Below are 20,514 nucleotides of genomic sequence, written 5' to 3'. Positions count from 1 at the left end.
GGGCTGCTCTTCGTTGCGGTGCACATGCTTCTCATTGCGGTGGCTTCTCTTGCTGTGGAGCACGGGCTCTAGGCGCGGGGGCTTCAGTAGTTGTGGTGTATGGGCTCAGTAGTTGCAGTGGGGAGGCTCTAGAGCGCAGGCTCAGTAGTTGTGGCCCACGGGCTTAGTTGCCTCGTGACATGTGGGGTCTTCCCGGACCAGGGATCGAACCCGCGTCCCCTGCATCGGCAGGCGGATTCTTAACCACAGCGCGACCAGGGAAGTCCCAGTTATTATTATTTTAAAATGGGATCACATACTTAGTTTTCTGTATCTTTTCTTAACAAACTCCTTTTGAAAATCTCCGCACATCGTCTGTTATCATTCTAATTCATTCATTCTAGGGCTTATGGAATATTCCATGGTGTGGTCAGAGCACTGTGTATATTTGGGGGTCATTAAGAACAATTTTGCAATACATATTCCTGTATATACCGTATTTCACCACATAAAAGATGTTATTGATTGTAAGATCACCATATCTACTTACCACTAACATAAAAAATCGTCCAAGTTAAACGAGGACACAATGCCTTACTGTTATTACTTGGGGTTCCTAGTTTTGTACTTACCTAAAGAGCTCTAATAAACCTGAAGAGTTATTTAAACATGGACTTTAATCTGTAGTGGTTCTGTGCACATGCACACACAAAAAGATAAATAGGAGTGAAATAAATTCAAAGTCTTCTTTTCGACTCGAGCTGTCACTGTGCACATTTCCACGCGGTGCCCTTCTTTGTGCCCTCAAGAATATTGCTGATGCCGCATTTCTTGAAAGTGCTCCACTGTTATCCCTGGGATTTTCTCTCAGGCTGTTGGCCCAAAATTCTGCAAGTTTGCACATGACAACCAGAGCTCATTCATTCTTCAGATGGCCCTTAAATGGCTGAAATATTGAAGAATCTCGCCCCCCAGGAACAATAGCCAAGTTCTCACACGACAGCTGCTGCCTGGGACACTCCACAAGAACGCAGGATGCGTTCAGAGATGTTAAAATGTGCAAAAAAGTGTGTCTAGGAAATACATACCATAAGTGCGTGCATTCATTCATTCATTTGTTTAGGAAGTTGAGAAGTATGTACGTTTAAAAACTTACTTTTGGGCTTCCCTGGTGGCGCAGTGGTTGGGAGTCCGCCTGCCGATGCAGGGGACACGGGTTCGTGCCCCGGTTCAGGAAGATCCCACATGCCGCGGAGCGGCTGGGCCCGTGAGCCAATGGCCGCTGAGCCTGCGCGTCCGGAGCCTGTGCTCCGCAACGGGAGAGGCCACAACAGTGAGAGGCCCGCGTACCGCAAAAAAAAAAAAACAACAAACTTACTTTCACCAGTTATATATACGTGCACAGTTAAAGCGCGGGGCTTCTCTCTGCTGATTAGAAATAACAAAACAAAGCAAAAAAGCTGAAGCAGCAGGTCTCTGTACTAGCCTTCCCTCTTCCCAATTTGCCCTGCCCAGAGGGAACCAGTTTCAGTTGTGAGCTGTTCCTTATTTGGCATTTAATTCCACAGCTTAAAGTAACACATTTATCCCACTACTGCTTGGTTTTTACATTTTGAGCCTGATCTAGTGACTCCTTCCATGAAGATGAAAATTCAGCTCTGTTCACCACCCCTCTTTGAAAACATCAGCTTCCCTCGCCCTGTCCTCTCAGGACAGTTGTAAATTTGTTTAGATTAGTAATCAGTGTTTACATTTTTAGGACCAGAGACAACTTTTTACAACTGAGGCCTGGTGTACACAAAGATTACCTTTCCTTCTAGTCCAGCTTCCAGTCTCTTTGGAATTAATTATTGGTATTATTTGCCCTTTTTCTTGGTACTTTTCACGAATTCAGCATTCCTCCATCCTCTGCCAGTATCTCTTTTCAAGATGCTCAGGTGTGTGGCTGGTTTTATCCAGTTTGGGCGCCTTCCGCCTGCTCAGGTCGGGCCGGTTGCTCTCGAGCCCGCTCTCAGCCGTCCTCACCCTGGTGTCTCTGCAGAGGAGACCCCCGTCTCTGCTCCCTTTCCCCTGGTTCTCGCTTTACACCTGGTTTACGTGGACCAGCTCCTCCCGTGGCCTCCTGGGAAAGTGTCCATGAGAGGTGAAGTTGCTTGAAAAACCTTTGCTCCACCTTAATGCTTGATTAATAGCTTAGCTGGGCGTAGAGCTTTAGATGAAAATACTTTTCTCTCCTAGAATTTTGGAGGCCTCAGTCCATTCCTTTCAGCTCCCAGTGCCTCCAGGAGAGGCTGGGGCGTGTTGGGACTCTCACTCCTTTGGACTTAATCTCTCTCTCCTCCCTCTGGAGACGCAGGTAATTTCTTCACGCTGCCTCATTCTGCAGACTCACAGTGTGTGTCCTGGTTGGGGTGTGTTTGCACCCTTTCTGCTAGACTTTTGTTTTTTTATGTGAAAAGTGATGGTTGTGTCTGTTACCGTATTTGTTTATAACGACCACATTCTCTTAACGTATTAAGGTTATTAAAATTTGCTGTTTGCGTATTTTGACCCCTTATGCGTTTTTAAATTTTTGGCCGTGTTCGGTCTTTGTTGCAGTGCGCGGGGCTTCTCATTGCGGTTTGGCTTCTCGTTGCGGAGCGTGGGCGCTAGGCACGCAGGCTTCAGTAGTTGTGGCACGCGGGCTCAGTTGCTCCGCGGCATGTGGGATCTTCCCGGACCAGGGCTCGAACCCGTGTCTCCTGCATTGGCAGGCGGATTCTTAACCACTGTGCCACCAGGGAAGTCCCCCCTTATGCGTTTTTAACCTCTACTGTGTGTCAGACTTTTCAGCTAAAAACGCATGTTCTTCAGTTCTGAAAAATCACATCCCTCCTTGGATCGTTCCTTCTTGTTCGTCTGTTATCCAGGTTCTGCGTCTCCTGGACTGACGTGTTTTCCGGGTCTTTTCTCTCCTAGTTTCTCTTGTCTTCTTGCCCAATTTTCAAAGCGGTTTCCATGGCTGTCTCTTCCAGCCTGCACGAGCGTAGGGATTTCGCTGCAGGGCACTGTGCTGTCAGGCATCCTCGGGATGCAGCCTCCTGGGCAGGGAGGCTCCTCACCCTGGGCGAGAGACAGGGGGTGCTGACCTTCGCGACAGAGCTGGTCCTCCAGGTGGACCCGGGAAGGGGCGTCGGCGGCCCCTCCCGTGTGGGTCCTGAGGCCTGTGAGCAGGGGCGCTGGGTGGGCTGGTGTCGCTCGGTTTACCAGGATCCTCTCCCAGGGAGGGCTCGAGGCTTCTCTGGGGAGTCACACGGGGCCTTTGGTTTCAGCTAAAGAAAACTCCTGCTTCTGCCACACTGCTCTCTCGTTGGCATGGTTCTGGAAGGCTCTATTTCCATCTGTGACTGGCTGACAAATGGTCTAAGCATTTTATCTCCTCAGTTACCCATTATCTTAATTAGCTTATTAGTTCCTTCTAGAGAGGGCTGCTCTTCCCTGATTAAGGCCCTAATTGGCAGGAGAAGGTCCAAGTTTTACCACGGAAATAATGCTCCTCGGTACTTGAAAATGTGACTTCCCCCCACTTAAGAAAATAAGACATATTCATTATTGAAAATTTGGAAAATAAGGGGAAGTATTAGGTAGAGAGTAAAAATCACCTGTAAAGTCACCGCCTAGAGAGAATTGCTTTCAACATTTTGGTGCCTTTCATTCTTTTCTTACTGTTGCATTACTTTTCTTACATAATTTAAATCAACCTGTGTACATAGTTATATATTCTTTTTTTTTTTTTTGGGGGGGGCGGGGTACGTGGGCCTCTCACCGCTGTGGCCTCTCCCGTTGCGGAGCGCAGGCTCCGGACGCGCAGGCTCAGCGGCCATGGCTCACGGGCCCAGCCGCTCCGCGGCATGTGGGATCTTCCCGGACCGGGACACGAACCCGCGTCCCCTGCATCGGCAGGCGGACTCTCAACCACTGCGCCACCGGGGAAGCCCCCCACTGGCTGTTTCTAAATTGGGGTGGCCCGATGCCAGTTCACATTCCCATGGGCAGTTTCTGAGTGTGCCGTCTCTCCTTATCCTCGCCGTCGTGTGATTCCATCACCAAAGAATCTTTGCTGATTTGAAGGGAGAGCGTACCTCATTATTTAGCTTGCGTTTCCTTTAGTATTTGTGAGGTGGAGCAGATTTTGGAATGTTCACGAACATCTGTTTGTCATCTGTACCTGCTTCTCATTGCTTTCCTAATCTTTATTTTGAAATACTTCAGGCACACAAGAAATAGATACAGCGTAGTGTAACGAACTGTTTGCGCACCCATGACCCAGCTTAAGAAATAAGATGTCACGGGTGGAGTACGGAGGGTGTGGAGGGGACGTGGTCCCCTTGGAGGTGTTCGTGGCTCTCTTCCAGGCCCGTGGAGAGGAGGCTTGGGAAGCCTAGGACATCTGCATTTTGCCCGGGACTTGAACCCCTGGGCCACTGGCGGGAAGGCGGACGTCGGGCAGCTCCGTGGGTGGCGGACAAGGATTTGTGCTGGGGGGAAAGGGCCGGGTGGAAATGGAGCTGCAGAGCTGGCAGCGGGCAGCGGCCACTCGGGGCGTCTCCTCCCGGCAGCATCCAACTTTCGGAGCGGCTGGTGTAGGCAGTGTCCTTATTGCTGGTCGGAACTCAGGGGCCACAACAGCCTGTGGCCACTTCCAGGCGGCAGAGCCCTCGGCGGGATGGGCAGGGGGCTCCGGTCCCCACGCGGCGTGTCCTCAGGGCGCCCTCCGCCTGGACAGGTATGGCGGCGGGTCGTGAGGCTGTGGACGGGTATGTAACTGTAGAAGGGACCGTGTGCAGGAAAGGGCAGAAGACCCGCCTGCTTGGGTCGGTAGGTCATTACCAAGCAAGCCGCCGACCAGAGCCTCTCTGCGGGGCACATGCCCTCCAGCGCACTGTCCCCGCGGGGTCACCCTGAGCTCCACCCTCTCCCTCCCCCTCCCCCTTGGAAGGAACCACCATCCTGACTTTGTAATGACTGTTTTCTCAGTTTCCTTTTAGTGTTATCACCTGTGCATTTTTGCCTACGAGAGTTTCCCTTTGCCTGTTTTGAGTTAATGCGGGTGGATTTACGTCTCCTTCGTGTCATGCTTGTGGGGCTCACGCCCGTGCTGCTTGGAGCCCTGTCCTGCCACGTGGATGCAGTGATGCTGAGCAACTCTGCAAATGGGGCTCGGAATCGTGCAGCTCAGAGCATCCTGGTCCGTAAGGGTACAAGTCCCTCAGGGGTGCACACCTGGTAGGGATATTGCTGGACACTGAGTGTGCATATTTCTACTTTACCTGATGGGGTCAAAGAGTTTCCTAGTTTACCATTCCACTGGAAGCGTCAAGTGCCTGGTCTGCTCTGTTGCATTTTCTATTGTTTGGTCTTTTTCTTAATGATTTGTGGGCATTCTTTATTCTAGATTCTAGTCTTTTTTTAAAATATATTTTTAAAAATATTTATTTAGGCTGTGCCGGTCTTAGTTGTGGCATTCGGGCTTCTTAGTTGCGGCATTCGGACTTCTTAGTTGCGGCATGCAAACTCTTAGTTGCGGCACGCATGTGGGATCTTGTTCCCCTACCAGGGATCGAACCTGGGCCCCTTGCATTGGGAGCGAGGAGTCTTACCCACTGGACCACCAGGGAAGTCCCTAGAGTCTAGCCTTTTATCAGTAATACGTGTTGTAATGATAATGATTTCCTCCCAGTCTGTGAGTTGATTTTCTAAACTCTACTTATCGTGTCTTTTGATGAATAAAATTGTTCATATAGTTGACGTTGTCGATTCTCTTCTTTATGGTCAATGCTTTTGATTCTGTTTTGGTTTTGTCTCGTATAAGAGATCCGTCCCTGCCTCTGAGGTTGTAGAGATAGTCCCTGCATTCTCTTATGAAAGCTTTATAGTTTTGCCTTTCACATTAGGGTCTTTAAAGCCTGACTTTTTTTTTTTTTTTTTTTTTTGCGGTACACGGGCCTCTCACTGCTGTGGCCTCTTCCATTGCGGAGCACAGGCTCCGGACGCGCAGGCTCAGCGGCCATGGCTCACGGGCCCAGCCGCTCCGCGGCATGTGGGATCTTCCCGGACTGGGGCACGAACCCGCGTCCCCTGCATCGGCAGGCGGACTCTCAACCACTGCGCCACCAGGGAAGCCCTAAAGCCTGACTTTTAAAATGGAAATAAAATTCACATAACATAAAATTAACAATTTTAAAGTGTATAATCCAGTAGCATTCAGTACCTGGCCATGTCATGTTGGTCTTTTATTGTATCAATACAGTATATTACAGTGGTTGACTGTTGTATGTTAGATCACTCTTGCATTCCTGGGATAAATCCCACTTGAACATGGTTTGCTACTGTCTTGGAGACTTTTACATCTCTATACATACGGGATATTGGTCAGTAGTTTTCTTGTGATGTCTCTCTTCTTTCTTTTATTGGACTTCATGAGACTGCCAATTGGTTTCTTCAGTCAGTTCTGAAAAATGCTCACGTATTTTCTTTTCAGATATTGCCTTTGCCCTCTTTCCTCCCAGAGCCGTCTTTTTTTTTTTTTTCCTGGCCGCGCTGCATGGCTTGTGGGATCTTAAGTCCCCAACCAGGGATTGAACCTGGGCCCTCAGCAGTAAAAGCACTGAGTCCTAACCAGTGGACTGCCAGGGAATTCCCCCAGAGCTGTCTTTCAACGTGTGTGAGGCCTCTCACTCTCTCTTCCCTGTCTCCTAATGTCTTTCATGTCTTCTTTGTTCTTCCTTTTTTGGTCACTTTGTACCACATCCTAGACATTTTAGTCTTGTCTTTTAGTTCACTGGTTCTCTTTTCCGTTGTGTCTGATATGCTGCATACTTTCCGTTACTGTACTGTTTCGTTTCTAGAAGTTCTAATTGGTTATTTTTCAAAGCTGATGTTATTGTTTATAACTTCCTGTTCGCTACATATATTGCAAGGCATGTTTTATCTCTTTCAACAGTGTAAACGTGATCTTATAATTTGTGTATGGTAATCTTAACATCTGATGTCCTCTTCTTTAAAAGGAAAATTTTCATTGAAAAATAGCGTACAGACAGAAGCGTGCCCGCGTTGTGAGGGTGCGGCTCAGCGAGTTTTCAGATGAGTGCACCTGTGTGGCAAGAACTAGACCATTATCAGGACACCTGCAGCCTCCCTCACACCCCCTTCTGGTCCTTGGCCAGTGAGCCAACCTCTCTGACTTCTAAAACCATAGTTCAGTTTTGGCTCTAAGTAAATTTCCTATAAACGGAATCGTATTATGTGTACCTTTTTGTGTCTGGCTTTTTGTTTTTCGGTTTTTGTTTTTGGCTTATTCTTGCTTTTAGAAGAGTCCATTCATTACTATTGCTGTGCAGGATTCCATTATGTGAATGGACCACAGTTGATTTGGTCATCCTGTTGTTGGTAGACACTTGGTGTTTCCAGTTTGGGCCCATTAGGAGTGATGCTACCGTGGACGTGTTCCTGTGCACGTTCCGTGGTCCCACGTGTGTTCCTGTCGTGTGTACACTGAGGAGTGGACTTGATGGTTCAGTGGTAGGAGACACCAGCACACGTGCTTTCCAGGCCGCTCGTGCCAGTTGACACCCCCCTCCCCCAGCAGTGTGCAAGGGCTCTGTCCCACTTCCTCCCTCGCACTTGGCCTGTCTGTCTTTTTCACTTAAGCTTCCTTGACTTCTGTCAGTGGTGCTTTGTAGTTTTCAGTGACACGGTCTTGCACATCGTCTGGAAGATTTATTCCTTAGTTTCATGTTTCTTGACATTATTATAAATGGTATCTTTTTTTAAAAAATACCCTTTTCTCTTTGTTTCTAGTATTTTAAAATAGTATTGAATTTGCATACTCACCATATCTAGTCCCCTTGCTAAACTCATTTGTTAATTCTAATAATTTGTCCATAGATTCTTTTGCATTTTCTGTATACACAATCACATCGTCTTGAAAATCATCACAGATTTCTTTCTTTCTTTTCAATCCTACCTTTTCATTCGTTTTTCTTACCTTATTGTACTGGCTGGGACCTCCAGGACCTCCAGTACGATGTTGACCAGAAGTGGCCAGCAGGCATCCATGTTGTGTCCCTAACTGGGGAGAGGGGGTTACGATATACATTTTTTTTTTTAGAATTTTATTTGCCAATGGTAGGATCCATCCTAAAAAGCTAGGTAACATATTCCCATGTCACTGCAGTCCCTTTGAAGGGTTTATTGTGAGAATGCAATGGAATTGAATGCAAAACACCCAGAATAAAGCTGGCCATGTAGCAGATAGATGCTGCGTCCCCAAATGGTCCTTAGGTAGTTTGTCGTCGTTGTTGTACATTTCAAATACAAAAAACTTCAAATTAACGTCAAGGATTGCTTGATTAACTTAGGGCTTCGTTCTGCATCTTTTCCTAACCCAGAAAAGGGCATTCTGGTTTAAAAGGGCTTGTTTAAGGCAGGTCTGACCTCCGAGTTTTGCAGTGGCTACTGCAGACTTTATGTCAGCGGCGCCTCTCCAGCTGTTCTTAGGGATCACTGAAATAGTCTCAATTCCCCCAATTTCAGCAAAATTCCGGAATGCAGGAACATTTGCTTCATCCGTCCCCGATGAAAACCACATCCCTGAGTTCTCCTGCAGCCCTGGTAGTGGGTGTGAGCAACAGGGACTTCTCCGAGTTGGAGACACTGTTTCAAACCCTCCGATCCTGGGAGAGAAGAGCAAACAGGGCCCGGGGGTAAAACCTACAGCTTGAATTTATTGTCCTGAACTTACTGACATCCAGGAAGAGAGCTGTGCTGTTCTTTCCAGTGTTGTGCTGGAGCCCATGACGGGAGCTCTGATGACAGCTGCCAGCTGCTTTCAGAATTAATGTCCAATCCCACCCCCCCACCCCCCCCCCCCGGTATCCAGGGTCCTTTCCTCTCTCCCCGCAGAGGGGATGCCGGCACCGACACGTAAAACACTGTGTGGCCTGGGGTGTCATCCCTCCACCTCTTCCCCCCTGCCCGACGGCTGCCTGGCCCAGGAGCGTCTGATGGAGGGGATGAGGGACCACAGATCCCTGCCCTGCAGAGTCAGCCGCTCGCAGCCTTGATTCCGGTGGCGGGAGCTGGAGCAGCTGCCGGGAGAGGGAAGCTCCGAGCTCCTTTCTTTAACCGCGTCTGTTGTGCAGGCCGCTGCCGTCGTCTGTGTCACGGTTACACCTCCTGCAGGTTAGGGCCCCTTCCCCAGTTCCCGTGTCAGAGACGCACAGTCCAGGAGCGGGCAGGATCGGCCCTGAACATCCAAGTCAGGGCCTGTGGCTTAAGTGTGAGCCTGTTCAGGGGCAGCAAGGGTTGTTTCAGAATCTCTCCTGGCTGTGTTATCCCCCTAAGACGTGGGAAAGTGGTTATTGTGCTTCTGGGTCTGGGGCCCAGTGTTGGGCGGTGAGGTGGTCCCATGTGTGTCCTGGGTGCGGGGGACACAGAGGCCTCTCCAGGTTCTGGTTACCCAGACCCCTCCTTTTATTCCTCTGCTGGGTGTGTTTCTGCCTTTTCACCAGGGAACAGATACAGGCCCAGCTCAGATGTGGTGGCTTCAGGCCCAGACCACTGCAATGAAGGCGGCACGTCGGTAAAGAGACTCACAGGAACTTTTTGGCTTCCCAGTGCCTAGAAAAGTGATGTTTACGCTCTGCTGAGGTCTGTTAAGGGTGCGATAGCATTATGTCTAGAAAAACAATGTACATACCTTAATTTTAAAATACTTTGTTACTGTGCTCGCTTCAGCAGCACATATACTAAAATCGGAACGATACAGAGAAGATTAGCGTGGCCCCTGTGCAAGGATGGCACGCAAATTCGTGAAGCGTTCCATATTTTTCCAATAAAGATGTTTAAAAAATAAATAAATAAAAAAATAAAATACTTTATTACTAAAAAAATGTCAAAACAATTACAAGGGTAACAACAAAGATCATTGATCACAGATCACCATAACAAATATAATAATAACGACAAAGTCTGAAATATTGCGAGAATTCCCACAGTGTGACGCAGAGACACAAAGTGAGCAAATGCTGTTGGAAGAAATGTGCCAATAGACTTGCTCAGCCAGGGTTGCCGCAGACCCTCAGTTTGTAGCACACCGTATCCGTGAAGCGCAGTAAGACGAGGTGTGCCTTATATAAGAGGGAAGAGCAGAGCCTCATATCTGCCACCTTCCTGGGAACTGACAAACGTTTTAATCTAGAGAAAAGAGTTAGAAGTCCAAAACGCAAATAAAAACGGTAGGTGCTCGAGTATGTTTTCCGAGCGCTCCGTGGGTTTCCCTTTCTCCCCCTGTGGGCTTTCTGTAGGCAGGGCACTGGGGGAGGGGAGTGCCCTGGCAGCGGTTCCTATCCTAGCTGAGTTCCAGAACCTTCTGGGGAGCTTTTACAAAAATGCAGATTCCCGGGTGTCCCTCAGACCTGCAGGACCAGATAAACCTCTGACCTCGCTAACTCGGTCACCCCTAGCGTAGCGAGAAATGTCCAGGACTGGGCCGTCCAGCCCAGCTCACGGGGAGGCGTGATCCAGAAATGGAGCGCGTCTTCTTCACCCAGTGGCAAGGTTGGGCGTTTTCCTCTAAGATGAGTGACTTGGCATGTGAAATCACCACCGTACAAGGCCTGGCCACTCTCGTCACGTTATCCCGTCAGCGCCGCTCCCCTGTGGGCCAGGGCTTCTCCGTGGTGTGTCTGTTGCCGAATCCCCATCATGGTGGCGGTGGAGGGGCCATGGGGACGACCTTGCTCTGGACGCGGGCTCCACCATGACGCCCCAGATCCAGTGCGCAGAGCCTGGACCACGAGGCTGTGGGTCTGCCTGGACCAGGCTGAGAACCCCAGGCTGCGCCCCGCAGGCCGCTGGCTTGTGGGCGACGCTGCCCACACGTCCCTCCTGTCGCCACCCAGCCTCCACCCCAGGCTTAGGGAGGAGGTTCTGCTCAGAGCCAGGCAGACACGCCCTGGGTTTGCGAGTCGTTGGGATGCGTGGGTTGCGGTGGCAAAGCTGAAGTGGGATCAGACGCGGCGCGGCACCTCATCGGCACCCTCCAGCGGCCTCGTCAGGCGCCCCCCCCCCAGGCCCCCAGACCACCTCGGGGCAGCCGCAGAGTCCTACACACGTGCGAGGACCTCAGAGTGTTTATGATTTTTATTTTACACCTGAGTACTTGCCTTCCAGAGTTGACATAAACATTTTTAATCACATTCATTTAGAGTTTTTAAAAATAAAACGAGTAAAACATCACACAGAGTGATCCATAAAGTGTGTCCTATCACGTGCAGTATGTGACATCACACGTGTTCTAGCAGCTCCAATACGTTATGTAATGTGCCTCCCCGGGCTCAGACCCGCACCTGTGAGATGGCCATTTCTTGAACTTACTGTGTGCCTTTTCTATCCGTTTTCGAAAACAGCTTTACTTGCACATATACGCACACCATGAGCAGCATGCCGCGGGGTTTCGTGTGCTCTTTTCAGCATGTAAACAGAGGTCCCACACCCTACCCATTGCTCCCCATCTGCCTTTCCACCCGCCACTGGGTACAGGCTGGGCCCAGCTTTCCCTGCAGCATCTCTGCCCTGTGCGAGGATAGTCCCCGTGGAGGGTTTCGTGGGGTTCAGGGGCCTTCCTTGCTCAGGTGTCCACACGTGTGAGGGTCCTCGTGGCTGTGCTGCCCACAGGGTGTGCACGGGTCTGTCGGCTGGACCTTGTGGGTTGCTCTGCACGCTGGCCGTGCTGGCGTTGGCGGTCCAGCGGCCCCGGCCTTGAGCTGCCGCTACCTCCCTCCCGACAGCCCTGGCCCTTCAACCCTGAGGGGCCGTGGATGAGCCCTGGACGCTGTTGCAAACTCCCCAGGCGGCCCTGAGCGCGGGCGGGGCAAGAGCCCCTGCTTTAGCCTGGGAGGGGGTCAGCTGCGAGGGGACGCGGGACCCCAGCCGGAGGAGCGGTGTCCAGTCGGCCGAGAGTGTGCGCCCACGCCCGTCTGCTGCAGTCCCAGGGACGCTGGCTCGGGCCTCGTCCAGGGCCTCTGGGGGCCCCCAGGAATCCAAGAGGAAAGGGTGACCTTATGGGCTCTGCTGCTGCCCGGGAGCCCCAGCACTTGTGCAAGGTGGTTCTGAGGTGCATCCTCTCCTGCGGCCCTGTCCTAGGGGGAGGAAAAGCCTGGGCTAGAGCGTCGTTTTGGACTGGTTTTTAAATGTCTTCTTCCAGGCAGGGCCCCCGCTTGTGCCGTGATGCCCCAGCCGTGAGACCGGGGGGGCGGGACTGGTGAGGCTGGGGGCTGCCTCCCCACCTGCCCCCCACCTCTGTTCCTCCATCCCTGCCTCCTGCCCTCAGCCTCCTCCTTCCCCTGACCCGCCCCTCTTCCCCCCACCCCTTCCCCCCGCCCCGCTGCCCTGCCTGACGGTCGCTGGCCCGGCTCTGCAGCAGGCGGGGAGCAGCAGGCGCCCGGCAAACAGCTCGCACTGCGGCTGAGCGGCCTCCCTCCTGCAGCCCCGGCTCCCTGTGGGCTGCCGGGGACTGGGCTCCCTTCTCCTTCTGGAAGGCAGGTCGGTGTTCCCGGGCGCCCTCGGCCCCTGCTTGCCCACCTCACTTGCCCTGGCTTTGTCTGGTTTTGTTTGGAACGGTTATAGGAAGGGATGCTGCAGACAGAGGCTGTGTGGAGGGCCCTCGGCAGGGGGCTCAGAGAGGAAGGCCTGGGTCAGCCGGGGAAGGGGACGGTGACAGGAGACTGGCCCTCGAGTTCCGTGTGGCTTCTCAGCTTTCACGCGGCATTAGTTTAAAAGAGCGCTTCCTATGTGTAGAAGGGTAAGGCTTTCGTGGGGTGTGCACGGGTGTGCGCGTGTGCATGTGTGCATGCGTGTGCCTGGCCGTGTTGGAGGTGCCCCGGGACGGAGCAGCCGTGTTCCGGATGGAGACCAGCCGGCCCTGTGGGCTGGAGTGACGTGGTGAGTTGACTGCTTCCTCCTTGTAAACGGGGGGAGGGGGGATGATGAACAGTTGTCACCTAATGAGCTCCCGCACGCACACACGGGCTGCCAGGACGGGACAGGGGATGGGCAGGTTTTGGGGTCGGCATGGTACGCACGAAGCCCCCAGCACGCTGACTCTGCGGGGGTCAAGGCTGTGGTGGGCTTGGCATCCCGCGGGGAGGCCGTGGTGCTGGCTGGTCTCGGGGCTGGGATGCGCCACGGGCTCCTGTGGGGCGTCCGGGGCCTCGGACGGCTGGGCTGCCTGGCTCTCGGAGCGAGCCCCGGAGGAGCCACGGCCTTCCGAGGATGCGGTCTGTGGGCAGAGTCCCGCGGCCGCCTGCAGGCCTGCTTGACGGAGCCGCGACCTGTGTTAGGAGCGGCCTCGAGCCATCTGTTCACCCCGCGCTGCTTCTGCCGCAGGGATAAACGCCCAGGCCCGGAGACTGCAGCGGAGCCGCGCCAAGGGAACCCCAGCCCCAGCCGCCGGGGGAGCCTGGAGCCCCCCTCCACCCCGGCTGCGCCGCACAGTCAGCGAGACCAGCCTGGGCTCGGCCATCGCCCCGCCGTCCGCTGCTCGGGGCCCCGAGGAGCCCGGCCAGGACGCCATGCGCTGCTCCCTCTACGAGTCGCCCCACCTGCTGCTTCTGCAGGGCTACAGCCAGCAGCACGTGAGCGCCCCTCTCCTGGGCCCGAGGCGGTGGGAGGGGCGGCGGCGCGCAGGGCGTGCGGGAGGCTCTCGGCTTGGCGCCCCCGCCCCTCTGCTCCTTACTGACCACGTCAGCGGGGGGCTCGGGGGCCGGAGAAATGGGCTGTGGGGGAGCACCCCATTGGGTCCGCCCTAGACGCTGGAGGAGGGTGGCGGCTTCCCCGTCCTCTGCTTCCAGAACATTCTTCCGTCCGGGCTGCAGTGGGCGGCAGCAGGGCCTTGGGAGGGGGTTCCCCCAGCTCCTCACTCACTGATCCCAGCGTGGGTCTTACCTGGTACTGGGCCCCCTTCCTGCCTGGCCTGGCGGGCCCCTGGGGAATGGCCCCCGTGGGCTGGGGCGCAGGCCTCCCGCGGCCTCGGGCGTGTGCGGGGCGGCTTCCTCTGAGGAGTCCCGCAGGCCCCCGCCCCGCGCCCGCATTTTATACCACTTTTGTCGGGGGCCTCTTGGCCTGAAGGGGCTCGCCCTTGGCGACCCCGCCGACCCTGCCTGTGCTGCTGCCCCGGGGAGGTCTGCTGTTCCTCCCGGCCTCTCGCTCACCCGCGTGTCCCCCGCTCCCCTTCCTGCTCCACCTTCCCCGCACGCTGTGTGACCTTGTCAGGGCTCTGCAGCTCAGATCCTGGGAGGCATCTTCCCTCCCCGAGCCGGCGCACAAAGGAGGGGCGCCTCCCCAGCTTCTCACCGTCACCTGGCGGAGCAGGCGGGCCTGGCGTGTCAGTAGACCAGTGTCCACGTTCAGGTCTGCCCTTGGCTGGCCTCTCACGTCTCAAAGCTGGAGCCTCCCCCCCACCCCACCCCGGGCGTCTGGTGTGCCACCGAGGCTGCTCTGGGAGATGGGATAGGCGCCCAATGTGGGCAGGCAGCGGGTCAGGAAGGGCTCCGGGGGGGGCGGGGGGGTGTGCTGCCCAGGGCGGCTTAGGTACCAGGGATGGAACTGCTCGAGTGGCGTCCTGCCCCTGAGGTCTGGTGTCTGTGTTTCAGGACAGCCTGGTCTACGTGCTCAACCGGGAGCGGCACACGGTGGGCCAGAGGACCCCCTCCAGCAAGCCCAGCATCAACCTCTCGGCCCCCGACATCCTGCCCCTGCACTGCACCATCCGCAGGCGCCGGCCGTTGGGCCGGGCTCAGGCGGGGGCACAGCTGGTCCTGGAGCCCATCCCCGGGGCGTCCGTCTCGGTCAACTTCTCGGAGGTGGGGGGCCGCGCCGTGGTGCTGCGCCACGGGGACCTGCTCTCCCTGGGCCTGTACTACCTGCTGCTGCTGAAGGACCCAGCGCAGGCCCAGCCCCTGCCCGCCCAGGCCCTGGCCCGCCTCCGGGCCGTGCCGGAGAGCTGTAGGATGTGCGGTGCCCCGCTCCGGGCCCGGGGTGCCTCGGTCTCCGCGAGGCCCGGACCCCCCCGGGCGCGGCCGCTGCACCTGGAGTTCGAGCCTGACATGGAGGACGCGCTGCTACAGCGGATCATGACGCTGGTCGAGCCGGGCGGCAACGACCACAAGCTGACCCCCGCCTTCCTCCTCTGCCTCTGCATTCAGCACTCGGCCACCCGCCTCGAGCCGGGCTCCTTCGGGCAGCTCCTGCTCAAGATGGCCAAGATGATCCGAGAGACGGTCTGGGTCAGTGGTGGGGCGGGGGGCGGTTCGCTGCCGGCGGCCTCGGCCGGGAGAGGAGCGGGTGGGAGCTGCGGCCGCCTGGGTGGAGGGCGCGAGCTCCCCCTTGACCGAGACCAGCCCTCGTCGCTGTCTGGCGAGCAGGATAGGCAGGGCCACCAGGGGAGCTGGGGTATCCGCCGAGGGTTTGGCTTCGTGAGCTCCGGTCCTGCGTCCCTCCTCACGGCCCAGCCCTGCTGGCACCCAGGCGGCCTGGGAGCCCCGCGCTTTCTGCTGGGAGCAGGTCGAGCCCCTGCCGACACCCCACTGCAGAGCCCTTGTCGGGTGGCGGGGAGAGGGGGGGCACAGGACCGGTCGATGCTGTCCACTGAAACTTCGCCCAGGATGGTCTCTGGACCGCGGCACCATGCACGTCCGGGCAGAATTCCTTGCTGGGGGGCTGACCCCTGCACCGCAGGACGTTGGGCAGCCTCCCTGGCCTCCCCCTCCCCCCCGCGGCTGGCAGCACCCCTCCCCTCCCCCCTCACGGAAGCGGCTTCAGGCACTGCCAGACATCCCCTGGGGCCAGAGCACCCGGCGGGCATCTCCTGCCCGTCCAGGGGCCGGACTCCCTGGGGACCCAAAGGATGGCTGGTAGTTACACGCTGTCCTTCAGAGAGACCCCCTTAGTCTCGGCCGTGCTCACCCTGAGGCAGACGTGGGAAAAGGAAACCAGTTGGCCGTGTAGACACTGGATAGATTCCTCAGATTAAAACCCACATTTAAAACGTTTGAAACTTTTTAAAAGCAAAAGCCATCCTGGCCTGCCACATCCAAAGGTTTGTGCAAGCGATCTGTGTGCATCGTGCGTATCTGAGCTGCGTCCCCCAGCGTCCCAAGTGGCATTTGGTGTGTGTGGTCGCTTCCCCTCTGTGCAGCTGAAGTCCGTGCAGAGTGTGGACCTAGTGGCCTGACGCTTAGAAGCTGTGAATTTCACACGAATCACCGTCGTTTTCCGAGTCTGCTCTGTGCCAGACACTAGCAATCAGATGCTGTTGGACTTAATTCCCACAACCGCCCTGACGGCGTAGGTGCGGTGTCCCACGCCACAGCTGAGAGCGCCGGGGCGAAGGAGGGTGCTGGTGACTCCGGGCAGAGAACTGGATCCCCCCGAGCCCGAGCGTCAGCCCTGGCTCTCCCGCCATGCACATGGGATGAGCCCTGCGAACCCCCTCCCCTGCCCCCGTGCAGGCTTGGAAACAGGCTCGTGGAGGTGGGGCCCCCTCACCCCAGGTCCCGGGCCCGGGTGTCCCCCGTACGGCTTCCCCTCTGGGGTGTGAGAAGTCTGTCTAGAGCCTTGAGTTTCATTTGTCTGTCTGTTTCTTGGGCATCGGCAGCCTCCTGTGCATCCCCGTGCTCACGTGTCTCATCAATCAGGCCGATGTGAGCCTCCACGAGAACGTGTGAGGGAGTCGCGGTTAGGACCACGCTAAGCCGGATAACGGCACTGAAGCAAGAATGAGTTCTTGATTAAAGGGGACAGAAAATGTTGGCTAGACCTGAGTCCCTATGGGGACGTTTAAACATACTCATGTGTACTCAGGCCCACGTGCATCTGCTCCACGTTACTGGGGCTGACTTTTAAAAGTGCATCTATGAAGCTTGACCGTAAGAGTGTTGCTAGAACGTTTGTTCTGACATTTGTCATACGTTTGACCCATCTTTACTGCTCCCTAAGTGGCCGGCTGTTACGTAAGAGAGATGGCTGTGAAACAGTGCTCTTGTAGGAAACGCGTGGTTCGTACGCAGTAACGGGATGCCAGGAGGTCAGATCAAATGGAAAACAGTCTTCCCAGTATAGCTTGGAGCGACGCCCGGAGCAGTGATGCCGTGTTTCATGTAGATGGGAGCCTGTGTCAGTGGTGTCCTGCTTGTCTCATCTTTGCTTTTTTTCCCTTTATAATTGTAGGAGAAAACCAAAGAACTCGCCGAGAAGCAGGCGCACCTGTAAGTACGGCCCCGTCTTCGTACCCGCCCAGCAGGCCACTGGTTCCCCAGGAGCCAAGTCCCAGCACCCCTCACCCTGCAACCTCTGGGGTCAGCTCTGTATCTTTCTGTCTCAGGGTGGCTGTTTCCATGTCTGTAGTCACCACCCTGGGCAGCTCTGTGTCGGGGAGGTCTCTCCAGAGCATCTGTGAGACGAGTGGGCACGACCCTCCAGGAAGCCTTCTCCTCGCCCTCCCGTAATTGCTGTGTTAAAGCGAACCTGCTGCTTTGGGGAAGTGGACGCCTCCCGGTGTAGAGGTGGGGCAGGGGGTCTCCGCTGTCCAACGTCGGTTTTCATAGAAAGTACGGGCTCTAGTTTTACGCGCCGCTGGGGGGACTTGAGGAAACCATTTGGCATTAACGGTAAAGACGTGCGTATCCTGGGACACCCCCCGCCTGCCCTTGAACGGACACCACCGAGAACCGCCTCCGCAGAAGGTGGCGGCGGCACCTGTGTTTGTGCTGCAGACCCCTAGCCACAGTGAAGGCGTGAAGGCCACAGCCGTCCGTCCCCTTGAAGGAACACGCACATGTGGCGACAGCCCGAGCAGAGGTGGCCTGTGGTCACTGCCCGTCGTGGACGAAGGGCTCGCGGGGCCTTAAGTCATGCTGCGGTCCACGGGGTTTGCCTCATTTCTGTTTATGTGAGGATGACACGTGAAGAAGATACTCCGTTTATAAAGCACATGGTTGCTGTCTGTGCTTGTGGGGTACCGTCCGCCCGTGGCCCTGTAAGCCAGCGGTCCCCAATCTTTTTGGCACCAGGGACTGGTTTCGTGGCAGACAGTTTCTCCACGGACGGGGCGGGGAGTGGGAGATGGTTCAGGTGGTGATGAGAGCGACGGGGAGCGGCCCGCCGCTCACCTCCTGCTGTGCGGCCCGGGGCTGTGGGGGGGACTGGGGACCTCTGCTGTAAGGGAGTCGGGAGGAAGCATCATTATCCCCTCCTTCTGAAGCCGGGAACTAGAGGCTCAGAGACGGGAAGCCGGGGTCTGAGCAGCGAAGCTCCCGCCGGGCTGAGTGGAGCAGAATCCCCGTCGCTCACGAATGTGCTCTGTTGGCTGCTGCCCTGCTCGAGGGTAGTGGGTAGCGGGGTGCTGTTACAGGCCAGGCCCCGGGCGGGGGGCCCCACGGAAGACAGCCTACAGCTGGCCTGGCATGGAGGGACCAACTGAGGCCCAGGCAGCTCGGAGAAGCCCTGCATCCTTCAGGTTCCACACGGCAGGGGAAGTCCTCGAGGGAGCCAGCCTCACCCCGTGACAGGTGTGGCGGCCTCACCCCCGGCTCTGCCTCGTCCCCAGGGTGAGGCGGGCCTGGAGGGAGGAGTCCTCAGGAGAACCCGGCCCTCGCCCTCGAGCGCATCCTCCCACCGGTGCCTGTCTGCTGGGGCCTTGGCCCTTAGACAGGAGGAAACAGCCCCTCCTTCAGCAGCTCCTTGTGTCATTAGGGCCTAAAAACAGCCCTGGCTCCATCCCAGCGAATGCTTTTTTTTTAAAAAAATTATGAATCACTTTCAAAATACAGAAGAGTACAGAGTGTGTCAGTTACCCCTGAACCCACACCTGAATTTAACATGAGTCACATTTTGCCCCGTTAGCTCCAGGTCTTCCTTGTGTGCTTCTTTCTTGTGTGCTTTCTTTCTTGTGTGCTTCTTTTAAAATTGTAAGTGGCCGTTAACTCTTCCTGAATGCTTTTTCCGCGTCTGTGATCGTCACACATTTTCCCCTTGAATCTGAGTGTGGGTCCTACATCAGGAGGTTTTCTGAACCGTGATTGGATTCCCGGGATCGAACCTCTCATAACTGTTGATTTTGTCATTAGCAAGGCGAGATGCGGTTTGTTGATACTTTAGGATTTTCCCATCTGAATTCATAAGTAGAATTGGCCTGTGAATTCATTTATTGTTTTGTGTTGTCCTTGTCTGATTTTAATGGCAAGGTTCTCAGAAATGAATTGGGCAGCCTTCTCTGCTTTCAGTTCTCTGAGTCGATTTGTCTGAGGGTGAGGACTCTGGGCAGCGGCCCAGAAAAGCGTCTGGGCGGCGCCTGTGTTTGCTGATTCCATTTCTTTAATGTTTATGGTTTGTTTAGTTTTCTGTTTCTTCTTGTGTTGATTTTGGTAAGTTTTGCTTTCCTAGGAAATTATCCATTGCCTGTGTTTTCAAAGTTATTGGAATAAAATTGTTATATTCTTGTAGGACTTCTTTCATCTCTAATATATTTGTAGTGATATCGCCTTATTTAATTCCTGTTGTGTTCCTATTTTTTCTCTCCCCACCCCCTTTGATTTATCTTCCCAGGCATTTGTCTGTTATCTGTTTAAAAGAACCAATTTTGTTGTTTCTGTTTACCTTTTCTTTGATTTCTATTCCATTTACCTCTTTATTATTTCCTTATCCTTGCATAATTTGTTTTAATTTCTTCTTTGACTCATGAATTGTTTAGAAAGTTTTTTGAAATTTTTTCATTTTTATATTTACTAACAAAAATGTTTTAAATTTTATTTTCAGTAATCATAATGATATATTATTAATAATAAGTAATATAGAAGAGCAATAATTTCTCTTGTACAGGTGTCCCAGATGATCTTTATTTTTATTTTAAAAAATGTTTTGGCCGCATCATGCGTCATGAGGGATCAGTTCCCCGACCAGGGATCGAATCCGCGCCCCCTGCATGGAAGCGCAGTCTTAACCGCTGGACCACCAGGGAAGTCCCCCAGATGATTTTTTTTTTAAATTTATATCAGAACGTCATTGATTTGATTTGGTTTATTTTTCTTTATTTTACTGTGGTGAGAACATTTAACATGAAAGCTATGCTCTTAAACTTTTAAGTGTGCAGGACAGTATCGTTAACTGTAGGTGCGCTGTCGTACAGCAGGTCTCTAGAACTCGCTCATCCTGCGTAATTGAGACTTCACGCTCATCGATGAGCAGTTTCTCTTGTCTGCCCTCCTGCCCCCACCCCTGGTAACTGCCCCTCTGCTCGCTGATTCTGTGAGTTTGACTGTTTTGGGTCCCTCATGTAAGTGGAGTCACACAGTACGTGTCCTTCTGTGACTGGCTTATTTCACTGAGCATCATGTCTTCAGGGTTCATCCGTGTTGTTGCATATTGCAGGATTTCCTTCTTTATTTTTTTTTTTTTTTGCGGTACGCGGGCCTCTCCCTGTCGTGGCCTCTCCCGTTG

At 54.3% G+C, this 20,514-nt stretch overlaps 1 protein-coding gene and 1 non-coding gene across 5 annotated transcripts in view; both read left to right on the top strand.

The window, feature by feature from the left end:
* RADIL (Rap associating with DIL domain) overlaps window positions 1-20,514 on the top strand; it is a 63,281-nt gene that overhangs the window by 25,420 nt on the left and 17,347 nt on the right. For all 4 annotated transcript variants that reach the window (XM_089895531.1, XM_089895529.1, XM_089895530.1 and 1 more), the window contains 3 exons: window positions 13,408-13,655; window positions 14,673-15,305; window positions 17,248-17,285. In XM_089895531.1, the coding sequence (XP_089751657.1) occupies window positions 13,408-13,655; window positions 14,673-15,305; window positions 17,248-17,285 (919 nt within the window). The remainder of the gene's footprint in view (window positions 1-13,407; window positions 13,656-14,672; window positions 15,306-17,247; window positions 17,286-20,514) is intronic.
* LOC115803784 (U6 spliceosomal RNA) lies at window positions 9,744-9,850 on the top strand. Its single transcript, XR_004024578.1, has one exon. It is a non-coding gene; the product is annotated as a U6 spliceosomal RNA (small nuclear RNA).

Source organism: Delphinapterus leucas, chromosome 15 (genome assembly GCF_059928025.1).
Source record: "Delphinapterus leucas isolate spDelLeu-1000000601 "Yukka" chromosome 15, BTC_Dleu_Yukka2, whole genome shotgun sequence".
NCBI classification, from domain to species: Eukaryota; Metazoa; Chordata; class Mammalia; order Artiodactyla; family Monodontidae; genus Delphinapterus; species Delphinapterus leucas.
Note: the sequence above shows the minus strand (reverse complement) of the source record. Positions and strands in the feature narration are given on the sequence as shown.